We start from the raw sequence: 14,672 nt of genomic DNA on the forward strand, positions 1-14,672 counted from the left end.
GTGTCTAAATATTCATTAATTAGCAAAACACATAAAAACCGGTTATTTCAAACTTCAATAATTTTGGAGTATAGGATGAACTAATTTTTGCTTCCCTTCTTCTCTAAATTAAACCTCAACCACAATTATTCTCAGATTTTCCGTCTTTACCTGACAACAACTACTAATTCTAGTATCCGATGTTAGACAAACATGAGGCTTTTTACTCCATCAACAATAATAATCTGGTGGCCTTCAAAAAGTCAAAATCAACAAACTGAAATGATGATCATTTCTCAATTGTCAGCGAAACCAGGATGCTACTACTTCTAGCTAGTGGACAACTTGGACTTAAAGATGAGCGAGTTGAGAGTCCAGCAAAAAAATAAGATCTATATATATTATATTAAACAATGTTTACACGTTACATTTCTTATTATCATCATGGGATAGACAAATGAAAACATTATGCCCGAAGGGAAAAAAACAAAAAACATACCACTATTTTTCTACTTTAGTACAATTACAAATAAAAATTATAATGCCAAATTGGGTTTGTCCATGTGCATTGTGAAAAAAGATCTAGGTTCTTGTTCTCAGGTTGATAGGCCAGAAATAAAGGCCACTCCGGTGGACGGCAACCACGAGGAGCCTGAAATGAATTGGCCCACCGTGAATCTGCTTGCTTCCACGGTGGACGTGATGATCCGATACCCAGCCCATTTAACCCGTTGACCGATGGCAGCACCCGGCCCATAATTCATGTACTCACCGTAGTAACACGTGTCCAGTGCAAAATTGCTTGTGTTCCACTCTAACCATCCACGTGGATGCACGTGATCACCGATGTATGATATCATGTATACGGTCCTAGCGTACATTTTCCATGGACGGCCCAGATATGTTGGGAAGCTACCCTTAGATGCCTGGAGATCTGACGTGGCTAGGATCCGAGAGTTATGGATCGAAATGCCTGTGTTCTGATTCGGGTCTTTTCTGTTTTGGGCCGTTATTGTGTTTTTTTGTTGGGGCATGGGCTTTCGAGCGTAGAGGCTGCAGTTCTGGAATACCACTGCGGCGTTGCCGAATATGAAGTCTACGGTACCGTATATGTCGCATTCTCTGAAGAATTGACGGTTTGAGTGAACGTAACATGTGTCTTGGTAGCCTATGACGTTGCACCGGTAAACCACCGCGTGGTCTGAACTGAGGCGGAGAGCCACCGCTTGGTGCTTCGCTGGGCCCGCGTAGTTCTCGAATGTCATGTCTCTTGCGATGAATCCAGAGCCACTCGCAGCTGCAAGGATGAGCTAATAATTAAGTTGGTGGAATGACGATACTCATGAGTCATGATTGTTGTTGTTAGAGGTTAGTTTTGATTAGAAAAATAATTTGGTTAACTTATATACTACAACAAGTAACAGCAAATGCTATTGGTTGTTATTTATTTATAAATTTGAGTTTGGCAAAGCTCTGTGCGTGTGACCATCCCCCCCCCCCCCCCCCCAAAAAAAAAAACCAAAAAAAAAAAAAACCCCAAATAAATATTCAATAATTTGGTTTTGCTACTTTAATTTGGAGCCATTCATTCGTTGAAGTTAGACTTACCATCTGAATTAATGGTTGCGTTATTTGATGATAGTTATAGATCATTAAGTACATTGATAATATGTTTTGGTGCCACAGAAGAAAATGTGTTGCGTAAAAACGCTGCAGTCCCATGCTTTGACTAAACATTTAAATAATACACAGTGTGTTGAGCCATGTTACTCTAAACTCACCTATTATATAGTTACCCACGCACCTACCTAATCACATGGAAGCCCATACAACAGAAATATCTCCTAAGTTATCTACTTTATTATCTAGCAAATGAACAATTACCTCAGCTTTAACTAACTAACTAACCATACTTGATTGCGAATTTTAACAGTTTTTCACATTGTCGTTTTTGAAAGGTAGCTAGGGCCTAGAGGGTTACTAATTTACTATACGTTTATACTGTATACACATGAGAAATGCACACTGATGGTGATCATCAAGATGAAATTTGACTTTCACATAGACTAATTAAAGAGGATTAATTGTAATGGTACAATTTTCTTTTGTATTGCCCTGAAATGGAAGTGGTATGGAGTGATAATCAAGTCCTAAATTACCAAGGTCCTAGACAGCAGGGAATCTTAAAACATGACAGCCTAAAATAGCAGGCCACGTGCTTCAGGTACGGTTCTACTTCTACCTCGTGTCATGCATAGATGGATTTGGACCTTTCCGTTCATATAATTAAAACTTTTTTTTTGCTTATTCTTCCTAAGACAATAGTTATTGTAAACAATAATGATTAGACAAAAAGCGCCATAATAAGCAAAAAGATGAATGATGAAAAGGGAATTTACCAAAGGATGCAGTATGAAATGTGGTCATTTCCTGCAAAACGTTTCTACCGCCCGTGATGACCGTCTTGCCCTTGCCGTCCCCTATGATCATGACGTTGGTTTTCTTCCGTCCCACCTTTAAATTGTCCTCTTCGTACCTGAAATTAATTGTAAATAAGTTTTTGATAATATTAGAAAAACAAAAAAAAAATTAACAAAAATTTATCTTATTTAAGTTTTATTAATTATTAATAATTAATAAAAATTAAATAAGATAAATTTTAACTTATTTTAGCTAAATTTATTTGGTTAATAAATATTTTCGTTAAATTTTATATTATGGTTTCATCAGAAGAACAATGTTGCGTCACCTTGCTTTATTCTTTATATATCGGTTGAAGCATTGACATCATTTAGATTCGGAGTTGTTAACATCCAAAGCTAAATAAATCAGTTTTAGTGGATTTTTATTTATTCTTTAACATGCCAAAAATCTATTAATGAGGGATAGATGCTTCCAGGGATTAATTAAAATATTTAATACTAATCCAGTACTCCTGCCTTTAAAAAAAATCACAATCATACACAATATTTGAGTCACATGATTACAGTTGCGAGTAAGTGCATGCATGATCATTAGTCCTCGATAAGTCAATGAAGCCATCACTGCCGTGACCGTGATCCTCCAAAGTCTTTTTCAACAATCACAATCTTACTATAAAGTAATAACCGATGATCACCGTCACTCAAATTTATATGCTACTCTACTCAGTTAATATTAAACTTACTATTATAAACTGAACCAAAACCATTAACAAATAAGCGGTTATTGGAATTAAGAAAGAGAAGCATCAGTAAAAAAGTATATATGATGAGAATCTTTAATAATAATAATAAATAATTATGGTTATTATTAATTACAATTTGAAATGGAAAAAATATAAATAAACAATTTTTAATTAGTCAATTTTTAATCAGTCTAATTTTAAACTATTGTAATTTAAAATATTTTTTAAAATTTATTTATCTCACCTAATTGTATAGTACAGAAAAATAAATATAAAAATAAACCAACCAAAACAAGCAATTAAAAAGATCAGTGAATAATTTACCTTCCTGCCTTTATGTAAATAACAAATCGCCGGCTACCGTACTCCGGCACCTTCTTAATGGCTTCGGCGATGGTCTTGACGGAGCCGTTACCGTCCTTTGAGACGATGACATCCGCCTGTACGGCCGAAACCGGTAAACTCAACAACCTCCTATCTCTTTTACTCAGCCACTTAGGGAAATCCTCCTTCTCCGCCACCTCTTCCTTTCGCATTGCCATCAACCTTCTCCGGTTCTGTATAGGGACACCGGAGAAGTCGTCGCCGGCACCGGAAGCCGAGAATATCGCCAAACAATTACTCACCAGCTCCGACAAGTCCTTCAGGTTGTTCACCATCTGGCTCTTCACGGCGCCGGAGGCGCCTTCCATCCCCTCGGCGCACGTCTCCTGGTTTGTAAGCGCGGCGCTCAGCCACGTGAGCACGTCGTCCGAGGACGATCCAAGCGGTCGTACAGTGCCGCCGGGAGATGCGCCGGAGGGAGAGACTGTAGTGAGAGATCTTGATATGGCGTCCACGGACTCGTCGAGAAGCTCAAGGCAGTCGTCGTATGCGGCACGGGAGCGTGGATCCATGGAGGCGTACACACCGGAGGAGGAAATCGCAGCGGAGATGTAGAGCGCTTTAGTAAAGTGTTGCAGCGTCATGTTGAAGGAAATGTGGACTAAGTCCCGCTCCGTCGCCGCCGTGGATCCCGGAAAATCGAGAAGCGAGTTAACGCAAAGGTCCGGGAACCTTGTCCTGCTGCAGGTGCGTGAGATGGCCTGCGTCGGTTTGCCAGCGAGCGTAGGTTCCTTTAATCGTCCGTCGTCGGTGGAAGCGCGAGATCGGACGACGGTAACAAGTACGGCGGAGATGGCAGAAGCGACAATGAGAACAATAGCAAGAAGCGAGAAGAGTATAATTTTGGTGTTGGCAGTTGTAGAGGATCTCGGCCTATTAACCGGAGTTTCATCGGCACGAGATAAGTCAGTAGGACCAAGCCTTCCGTACTCCATTGTATAGAAAGTGTTTGTGATAATGCCAGAGAGAAAGAGAAAGTGAAAGTTATTTGTGATGGTGATGATGAGAAATAAGCAAAACGGTGCGGTTTATATAAATGACGGTGGTTAAGTGGGTTTGAGTGAGTGAGAGGAAGCTAAGTGTGTTTGGTTGGTGCGAAGTCGATGTCGCGGGAATTAGCTGGCTGCTACTTGAAGCACTGCTGCCCACTGGATATGAGTGGAAATCAAACAAGGGGGGTTTTCTACTTTCAAGCTTCTATTCCTTTCCCACACTTCTAATAAGTGTTCTCTGTCTTCTTCTGATCTGTTTCCCCCTCTCTTATTATTGTTATTGTCTTAATTAATCCGTTCTCAATCTTGATTAATATATTAGTAGCTTCATTTTGCAAGAAAAACGACGGACATACATACATATGCATCTGCACATGATTGGAGCAAGACTCAAATTCGTAATTTAAGTACGAAAAGATTATATTTTTTGAGTCATAATTTGTTGTGAAGATATTCATCTTAAGTTAAGTTAATTAATAATTATTATTTTTGAAAATTGTTACATATATACTATTTTATATATCTCTCTTGTATATTTTTATTTTTAATAAAAAAGTTATTAAAAATGAAACAAATATAAAAAAATATAAAATTATATATATAAATAATAGTGTAAATATTATTTTTCTTTATTCCACTAACTACTTCTCCAAGTGAATTCTATTATTTAAAGTTATCCACAAAATTGATTATACCGTCCAATTATATATGTGATTATTATAATTTTCTTAAAGCTGTACTTATCATGCATCCTCATTAATAAGAAGTACGTGCATATATAAAGAAAATACGTGTTCTTTCACCCCGTTATAACACAATAAGGTGCGTGTGGTTGTGCCTCATCACATGCAATGCTGCACCTGCTTTCAATTTTGAAGTTTAAATTTAGTTACAAAATACTCTCACGCTCTGATTAAAGTATTAAACTGTCTAAACCAGATTCGCTTTCTTCGGTTCATTCCACTTTCAATAACTGTTTTCTCAATAAAAATAAAAATGTTAAAATGCCCGTGCTATATAGATAATTTGTTGTCACTTTTGATGTGTCTTTGCTTATACATTTAATTTTGGCATAATTTTGAGTAAGTAGCCTTGTTGAGAAAAATATAAAATAAAATAAATTAGAACCATGGCAACATAATAAATACTCTAACCAGTAACCCGACAATATTTAAGTCAACCGCTTGCGAAGGAAAGCAACCAACAAAACAACAACTGCAGTCTATTGATTTTAAGGTTTGCAACATAGTATAATTTAGTATTAAATTATCAATCATTGTATTTCCCAATTTTCAGTAATTTTTTTTCAGAGTTCGACATATATAACAATCTACTATTAGAAGAAAAAATTTATATAGAATCAGAAGAAAAAAAAATTATTTACATATAGAAATATTTTTTATTCAAATTAAAAACAAGTTTAAATATGACAATTATATAAGTAATATATTGTATAAAATTATAGTTATATATGATTATATATATGTAACGTGATATAATTGGTTGCTGCTGTTAGTATTAGTAGACTTAGAATTAGTTAGTTACTGCTGTTAGCATTAGTCAGTTAGAATTGCCAGCTAGCAAAGTTAGTTAGGCAGATTAAGTTAATTAGCTCTTATGTAACTATATAAAGATAAGCATGTGATGCAGAAACTGATGATGAATAAACACAACTTTCATCTTCTCCAATTTTCTCTTTCTCCAAATTTCAATTCACTAACAGCTTCTTCTTCACTGGACCTCCCTCCTCTGTTTATCTCTCTCTCTCTCTCACTCCTTTCTCCAAGTTCTTCACCCTTCACCTTTGGACTCACCTGACAGAGATTGATGAGAGTTCGAATCTCTCCAAGTACGAAATTTCACATGGTGCGGTGAGCGTGGAAAAGAGATTGCAACTCCGATCAACGAGACCAAGGGTGAAAGATCTGAATCTGAAATCAAACCGGATTCATCGATTACCTTCCTTTTTCTTGCTTTTCGCTTGGAAGCTGTTAAAACCTAATTCTTTTCAATTTCTCAATTTCTTGAATCTACATCAATTGCTCAATCGACGATGACAACTGATCAATCGACGATGACAACTGCTGCGAATCCAGCCTTTCCTATGGACGCACAATCAATTGCAAATTTTCTGAATCAGATCTCTGCGATTCAAGCTCATGTGGCAAGAACTACTGTGATTCCGATGCAAGATCCAGCGAGCCCCTATTTCATCCATCCGAGTGAAAGTCCGGGTAATCCTCTCATACCTGTTAAATTGAATGCAAGCAATTATAGTTCATGGAGCCGAGGCATGCTTTTAGCTCTGAAATCAAAGAACAAGTTAAAATTCATCGATGGATCCATTGTGAAACCGGATGAACTCGATCCACTGTTTGAAGCCTGGGAAAAGTGCAACACCTATCTGGTGTCATGGATAACTGTATCCCTCAGTCCAGAAATCTCAGGAAGTGTAATTTGGAACAACAACGCCTCAGACTTGTGGAAAGAACTGAAACGGAGGTACTATCAAGGTGACAAGTTCAGAGTTGCTGAGTTGCAAGAAGAGCTCTTCCAACTCAGGCAAGGAGATGCCACTATAACTGCTTACTACACGAAGCTACAATCAATTTGGGAAGACTTGAACAATTTCAGGCCAATTCCAGAGTGCACTCATTGTGAACAATCGTGCACATGTGGACTGAGTGTGATGCGAGAATTCAGAAGAGAGGATTACACAACAAGATTTTAAGAGGTCTCAATGACCAGTATACTGCTGTCAGATCGCAACTGATGTTGATGACTCCCATGCCTGATATAGACACTGCCTTCTCCATGTTGACACAACAGGAAAGACAATTCAATGATTGTCAAGATTCAAAGATCTTCTTTAACAAAGCAATACCTCCTTATCAACCAACTGATGACAGAAATAGAGGGAGAGGCAGAGGCAGAGAAAGACACCAAGGCAATGGTAGAGGCAGAGGTACCAGAATGCAATGCACATTCTGTGACAAATCAGGACACACCATTGATACATGCTACAAAAAGCATGGCTTGCCACCACATCTAAGGCAACGACAAACTGACAGCATCAATTTCACCACTGCTGAACCACATGCTGAGAAGAGAAATGATAATCTCAGCCAAGTCAGTCTGGGCAATTGCCATAAGGAAGCTAGTAAGGAGCCGAGTTATGATCTCAATTCACTCCAAAAGGAAGCAATTATCAAGCTTCTCAAAGGACAAGAGGCTCAACAGCAACCTCAAGTCACAACCCAGGTTCAGCACCCTCCAAATGCTACTTCCATGAATCAAGGTAAAATTGTTGTTTTAAAATATAGTAGCAATATTTCATCCTTTGTTACTGCAAAATCCCCCCTCTGGGTCATAGACACAGGGGCCACTGATCATGTCACTTTTGACATGAATGACTATTATTCACACTGCCAAATAAAGCCTATAATTGTTAGAATGCCTGATGGCAGCCACACAACAAGTAGCATCATTGGCACCATTAGATTTTCTAATCAATTATTTCTTTCAAATGTGCTATTCATCCCAACTTTTGAATTCAAATTGATTTCTGTTTCAAAACTGACTGATGGATTGAAGTGTCAAATGTTAATTGATGATAAAATCTGTGAGATTCAGGACCAAGCTACTTCGAAGAGGATTGGAGTAGCTAAATGTGCTGACGGTCTCTATACAATGGATAGCCAACCTTTGAATTCTGTTTCTGCAACACACAATAATCATAGCATGCATAATTCAGCAAAGCTGCCGCTCACTTTCATAGCATCACTTTTCACCAATAATGGCACTGCAACTTGCACAGCATCATCAGTTCAAATAAATGCTCTATGGCATTCTAGATTAGGTCATATCCCTCAAAATAGATTGCATGTGATGCAGAAAACTCATCCCTTCATTGATTGTAATGAGCAAATAAACCCATGTAACTCATGTCATTTAGCAAAGCAAAAACGCTTACCTTTCTCTTATAGCAATTATGAATCTGATGCTTGTTTTGATTTGCTGCATCTTGATATTTGGGGACCAATTTCAGTCCCCTCCATTAATGCTCACAAATATTTTTTGACCATAGTTGATGATAAAAGCAGATACACCTGGATTTTTTGTATGAAAGCAAAGTCAAAAACTTCAGACTTGGTTAAAAAATTTATAAAATTTGTTCAAACTCAATTCAATCGCATTGTCAAGTGTCTAAGAACGGACAATGGTCCTGAGTTCACTATGCACTCATTTTATGCATCACAAGGCATTGTACACCACACTTCATGCGTTGAAACTCCACAGCAAAATGGGATAGTGGAAAGAAAATACCAACATGTTTTGGGGGTGGCTAGAGCATTGCTATTCCACTCATCTATGCCTAAATATTTTTGGAATTTTGCTATAAAGCATGTTGTGCATATCATCGATATATTGCCAAGCCAATTTCTCAACGACAAATCACCTTTTGAACTTCTTTTCAACCAAACACCTAATCTGTCCAATTTAAAGGTTTTTGGGTGTCTCGCCTATGCATCAAATCTTTTAAATGGAAGAACTAAATTGGACCCGAGAGCACAAAAATGTGCTTTTCTCGGTTTTAAAGAAGGAACGAAAGGATTCACACTCATTGATGTGAAAACCAAGAGAATTTTCACATCTAGAGATGTCATTTTCTATGAAAATCACTTTCCATATTGTTCCCATGATGATTCTAATTTGCATAATTACAATAAAATTTCACAGCAAAATTACAACGTTGATCCATTCACTTATGATTCTCACTACACTGACTCATTTGCTCCTAGTTCGCATCAACCACACATGACTCAAACTCATGTTCCACCTACACATCATCAAAACCATCAAAATCTTCAACCACCATCAAATTTGCATTCTGAATTTGTTGATCACACCCTAAATGAACCTGCACGTTCAGCACACACTGTTGAACAAACAGAGAATCTCACATCACATGCATCACATGCATCACATCAAAATCCATAGCCACTTGAACTTAGAAAATCTACAAGAATTAAAAGGTTGCCAGCCTATCTCAAAGACTATCATTGTAAAGTGAACAATTCAGTTTCTGGTTCCACTCATCCTCTTTGTAGGTATCCTATTTCGTAGCATATTTCCTATGATGCACTCAATCCAAAACACAAGGTTTTTTCTTTGACTGTTTCTACAAACGTTGTACCTAGTAACTATGAGGAAGCTGCTGCTCACCCTTGTTGGAGAGAAGCTATACAAAGCGAACTTGAGGCTCTGAAGAAAAATCAAACTTGGCAAATCACAACACTCTCTCATGGCAAGAAAGTTATAGGCTGCAAGTGGGTATTCAGGATTAAATTCCTCCCTGACGGAACCATCGAAAGATACAAAGCCAGGTTGGTTGCAAAGGGCTTCACACAAATTGAGGGTGTCGACTTCATTGACACATTTAGCCCAGTAGTTTGAATGTCAACTTTGAGAGTGGTTTTGGCCTTGGCCGCTGCAAAACAATGGCACATCAAGCAGTTGGACGTGAATACTGCTTTCTTGCACGGTGACCTACATGAGGAGGTCTATATGAGGCTTCCGCCAGGGCTTCAACAATCCGAAATGGTAGCAAACTCAGTGTGTAAATTACGTAAATCGCTCTACAGCCTGCGGCAAGCTAGTAGGCAGTGGAATCTGAAATTGACTGAGACATTGAGTTCGGCTGGTTTCTCCAAATCAGAATCAGATCATTCCTTGTACACCAAGATCACAGCTCAGGGGTTACAATCATCATGGTTTACGTGGACGACTTGGTTTTGACGGGTAATGACCTGGCTGAGATTAATTCAATCAAGCAGCTACTTGATCAAAAATTCAAAATTAAGGATTTGGGGGACTTGAAGTACTTCCTAGGCATGGAAGTGGCCCGCTCATCAAAAGGGATCCATCTTTGTCAATGCAAGTATGCCTTAGACATCCTCAAGGACTTCGGCTTCTTAGAGTGCAAGCCAGCTAGCACTCCAATGGATTACACTTCTGCATCAAAATTGTTAAGGGAAAGTGGCACTACATTAGAGGATCGAGCCCCATACAGACAACTAGTTGGCAGGCTCTTGTACTTGACCAACACAAGGCCAGATTTAGCTTACGCAATGGGAAGACTCAGTCAGTTCATTGATTGTCCCACAGATGTACATCTGCAAGCTGCTCACAGGGTGCTGCGATACTTAAAAGGATGTCCCTCAGTTGGTTTGTTCTTCCTGGCTGCCAATGATCTTAAACTCACAGGGTTCTCAGATGCAGACTGGGCAATGTGTGCAAATTCCAGAAAATCCATCACTGGCCATTGCTTCTACATTGGAAAGTCGCTCATCAGTTGGAAAAGTAAGAAACAGAACACTGTTGCGAGGTCGTCCTCAGAAGCTGAGTACAGAGCTCTGGTCCTGGCAACATGCCAAGCTCAATGGCTATCTTACATCATGAATGATTTTGGCATGCCACTGACAGAACCCATCACACTTTTCTGCGACAATAGATCAGCCATTCACATAGCCACCAATCCTATCTTCCACGAGAGAACTAAGCACATCGAGGTTGATTGCCACACTGCTCGAAACCAGCATCTCTCAGGTCTCACACACCTAATGCCGGTTTCTTCATCGAACCAATTGGCTGACTTCCTTACCAAGGCCTTAGCCCCTGGTCCCTTCTCAAGCAACATTTCTAAACTAGGCCTTTTAGATATTCATAGTCCTAGTTTGAGGGAGGCTGTAACGTGACATAATTGGTTGCTGCTGTTAGCATTAGTAGACTTAGAATTAGTTAGTTACTGCTATTAGCATTAGTCAGTTAGAATTGCCAGCTAGCAAAGTTAGTTAGGCAAATTAAGTTAATTAGCTCTTATGTAACTATATAAAGATAAGCATGTGATGCAGAAACTGATGATGAATAAACACAACTTTCATCTTCTCCAATTTTTTCTTTCTCCAAATTTCAATTCACTAACAGCTTCTTCTTCATTGGACCTCCCTCCTCTGTTTATTTCTCTCTTTCTCACTTTTTTCTCCAAATTTTTCACCCTTCACTTTTGGACTCACCTGACAGAGATTGATGAGAATTCAAATTTCTCTAAACACGAAATTTCACAGTATAAGAAATTTATTATACATGGTATTTTTCAAAAATTAAAAAAAGAAAACTGGCACTAAAATATTCTAAGGAATATGAAAGAGAAAACGACGAATATCATTTTCATCAAGCAGAAGAAACCAGAGCAGGGAGCACTACTAAATAATAGATCGGAATATAAAATATCTTTGGCTATGGTTGAAATTTTTTATTACAGCACTTATAGCATAGCAATCCTCCTAGTAATTCCAAAATTCATGCACAATGACGGTGCCCTACCTGCGTGGCAACCTTATATAAAAGTATATCATCGAGTGTTAATTAATTTGTACTTATTATTATTATATAATAATAAAAGTAGTTGTACTTTTTGTGCACGAGAGAGATCCATGGCCTCATCAACACATATGGCAAGTAGAATTGTATTTCTTGTGATGAAATCTTTACTTTAAATATTTAAGATATATATAAAGTAATTTGACTAAATTCTAACTTCTCTCTATATAATTATTCGTTCCTTTCTTTCATGTTATATACTTATATGAGGTCTAATTCGGAAAGAAAATTAAACAAGGGGTGGGACCCTGGGAGCTAAGCTAGTCTGATTTTTCAAAGAAATATAGCATTGATAAATTATTGTTGTTAAGTAGTAACAGATATACACAGAACTTATAAAACAAGGATACTTCATTGAGTTATGTATTTGCGTGTCAGACATATTTTAGATACGACATTCATTGATATTCGTTTGACACGCATGTCTGTTGTGTCCAATCGTGTCTTAATAAAAATTAAAAAAAAAATTTGAACACGCCTGGACACACTTAAATACCATTACGTGTTAACGTGTCCAGTCTTATTCTTAACATATAATCTTAAAATAAATTTAGATATAGTATATATTATTATTTATTAAAACAAAAAATATTTTAAATACTTGATATAATTAAAATAAGACATTAAAAATAATTAAAAATTTTAATTTATATTTTAATATCAATAAAATATCAAAATATCATTATGATTTATCTAAAAAATACTTTATATTTTATATATATGCGTTCTCATGTCATATAAGATTTTAAATTTCGCGTGTCAGTGTGTCCCATGTCGTATCGTATCCCGTATCTGTATCTGTATCCGTGTCTGTGTCCGTGCATCATAGCACAGAACAAGTGAAAGAATTAATTTCAAATAGTTAATATTAATTAATTTTTTATTATAATATATGTTATTCTTTATATTTATCTTTTGAGAATTTCAAGTTTAAGATGGTAATTTAAATTAAAAAAATAAAAAAGATATTTGATATTAACTAAACAAATTGAATTTTTAATTAAACTCATATATATATATATATATATATATATATATATATATAATTGGGAGGGAAAGAAGTAGCAAAAATACTTTATCAACGCTCTGATGTAAATAATAAAAGATGCAGTCTCAGAAGTTAAGGGGGCTGTCAAAGTCATATATGGAGAGGAAAGACTTAATTTTTTTTGGTAGAAAGTTACTTAAATAAAGATGTTTAAAACGTTTTTTTTTTAAATATTTTATAATAATTAAAATTTAATATATATAATCGATTAAATTATGTTATTTTTATTAAAATTAGGTCAGATAATTTTTTTTTTACCAAAGATAGGAGACTCGAACTCGCAACTTCTTAACTAAGTATGGGGAGACTATGTCATTTGAGCTATTACTCATTGGCTTAAAATTTGGAAAGACAAGAGACTCGAACCCGCAACCTCTTAATTTAGTATGGGGAAATAAATTAATTTGATCGAAAAAATGATAGTGAATCAAATTTTGAACTCATCTAAATTAATATTATTTTTTATAAAAAATAACTACAATACCCTTATTATAGAAAATGACTAAAATACTCTTATTATATATATTAATTTTGAAAATCATAAATTCTAGCTCTTTTTTTCTCTGTCGTCATAGGGTTAGGATTTAGAATTTTCAATAAATAAATAAATATATAATAAGGATATTTTTGTTATTTTTTATAATAGAGATATTGTAGTTATTTTTTATAAAAAAAATATTAATTTAGATTGGTTCAAAATTTATTTTAGTAGTTTTTCGACTAAATTGATTTCCCTAGTCTAATTTTAATAAAAATAACACAGTTTAATTGGTTATATGTGTTAAATTTTAATTATTAAAAATTATTTTTAAAAAAGACGTTTTTGACATCTTTATTTGGGTAGCTCCATTCTTTGTTTTAAGAGTAAAACTTCTTTTCAATTTCTTTCGTTTTTTTTAATTTAGACAATTGTACTTTAATAATTAAAAAATAATAATTTATTTTTTTTATCTTTTTTTTGTTTAATTATTCTGTTGGTTTCTATAGTTTCACTAAAATTTTTAATTAAGTCTCTATACTTTTTTCTTTTCAATTAGATCCGCTACAACAAATCCGACAGATAGCGGCGGTTTTGAACCCCCGCAAAACATATCACGACGGTTTTACAAAATGCCGGAAGATGGGGTGCGGCAAAACGGATAACAGCGGTTTTCTTCAACCGCTGAAATAACCGCCGCGAAATGAAACTTGGATTTTGCGGCGGTTATTACCCGCCGCAGTATGTGGATGGTAACTTTTATTTTTCAATTTGCGGCAGTTTATAACCGCCGCTAAATGTTAGTGTTTTGAAAACGGCGCTGTTTTGTGGCGGTTGATAACCGCAGCTAAATATCACAAAAATAGACAATATTACCGTTTTGCACCGCTAAATTCGAATTTCCCATTAAAATTTTAGGTTTTCTATTATTTTGCCTCTTTTGAAAAAATATGTTTATTAATCTTAAATTTTTTTCTTTTCAATTAATTTAAAGAAATTGCAACCAAGTAAAACAGCTCAATTAACATAACAAACCAAATTAAATATATACAAACATAACATATATAATGAAATTGTCATAACATCATCCAAAATAAAGTATGAATGCTTAAGTTGAAGAAAATAAGCATAAAGCACTAAACCAACTTAAATGCATAAGTATCTAAGAACATTGATTGAAAT

The 14,672-nt window shown here is 35.9% G+C and overlaps 2 protein-coding genes across 2 annotated transcripts; one reads left to right on the forward strand and one right to left on the reverse strand.

Moving 5' to 3' along the window:
- Positions 1-352: 352 nt before the first annotated feature.
- On the reverse strand, positions 353-5,000 carry LOC112767131 (probable pectinesterase/pectinesterase inhibitor 61). Its single transcript, XM_025813010.3, has 3 exons — positions 3,470-5,000; positions 2,379-2,515; positions 353-1,276 (listed from the first exon to the last, which is right to left on the reverse strand). The coding sequence occupies exons 1-3, from the start codon at positions 4,462-4,464 to the stop codon at positions 576-578; spliced, it is 1,833 nt and encodes a 610-aa protein (XP_025668795.1). The 5' UTR covers positions 4,465-5,000; the 3' UTR covers positions 353-575.
- Positions 5,001-6,574: 1,574 nt separating this feature from the next.
- Positions 6,575-7,252, forward strand: LOC140180724 (uncharacterized). Its single transcript, XM_072222007.1, has one exon. The coding sequence runs from the start codon at positions 6,575-6,577 to the stop codon at positions 7,250-7,252; it is 678 nt and encodes a 225-aa protein (XP_072078108.1).
- Positions 7,253-14,672: the final 7,420 nt, after the last annotated feature.

The sequence above is a fragment of the Arachis hypogaea genome, chromosome 17 (genome assembly GCF_003086295.3).
Source record: "Arachis hypogaea cultivar Tifrunner chromosome 17, arahy.Tifrunner.gnm2.J5K5, whole genome shotgun sequence".
Taxonomy (NCBI): Eukaryota; Viridiplantae; Streptophyta; class Magnoliopsida; order Fabales; family Fabaceae; genus Arachis; species Arachis hypogaea.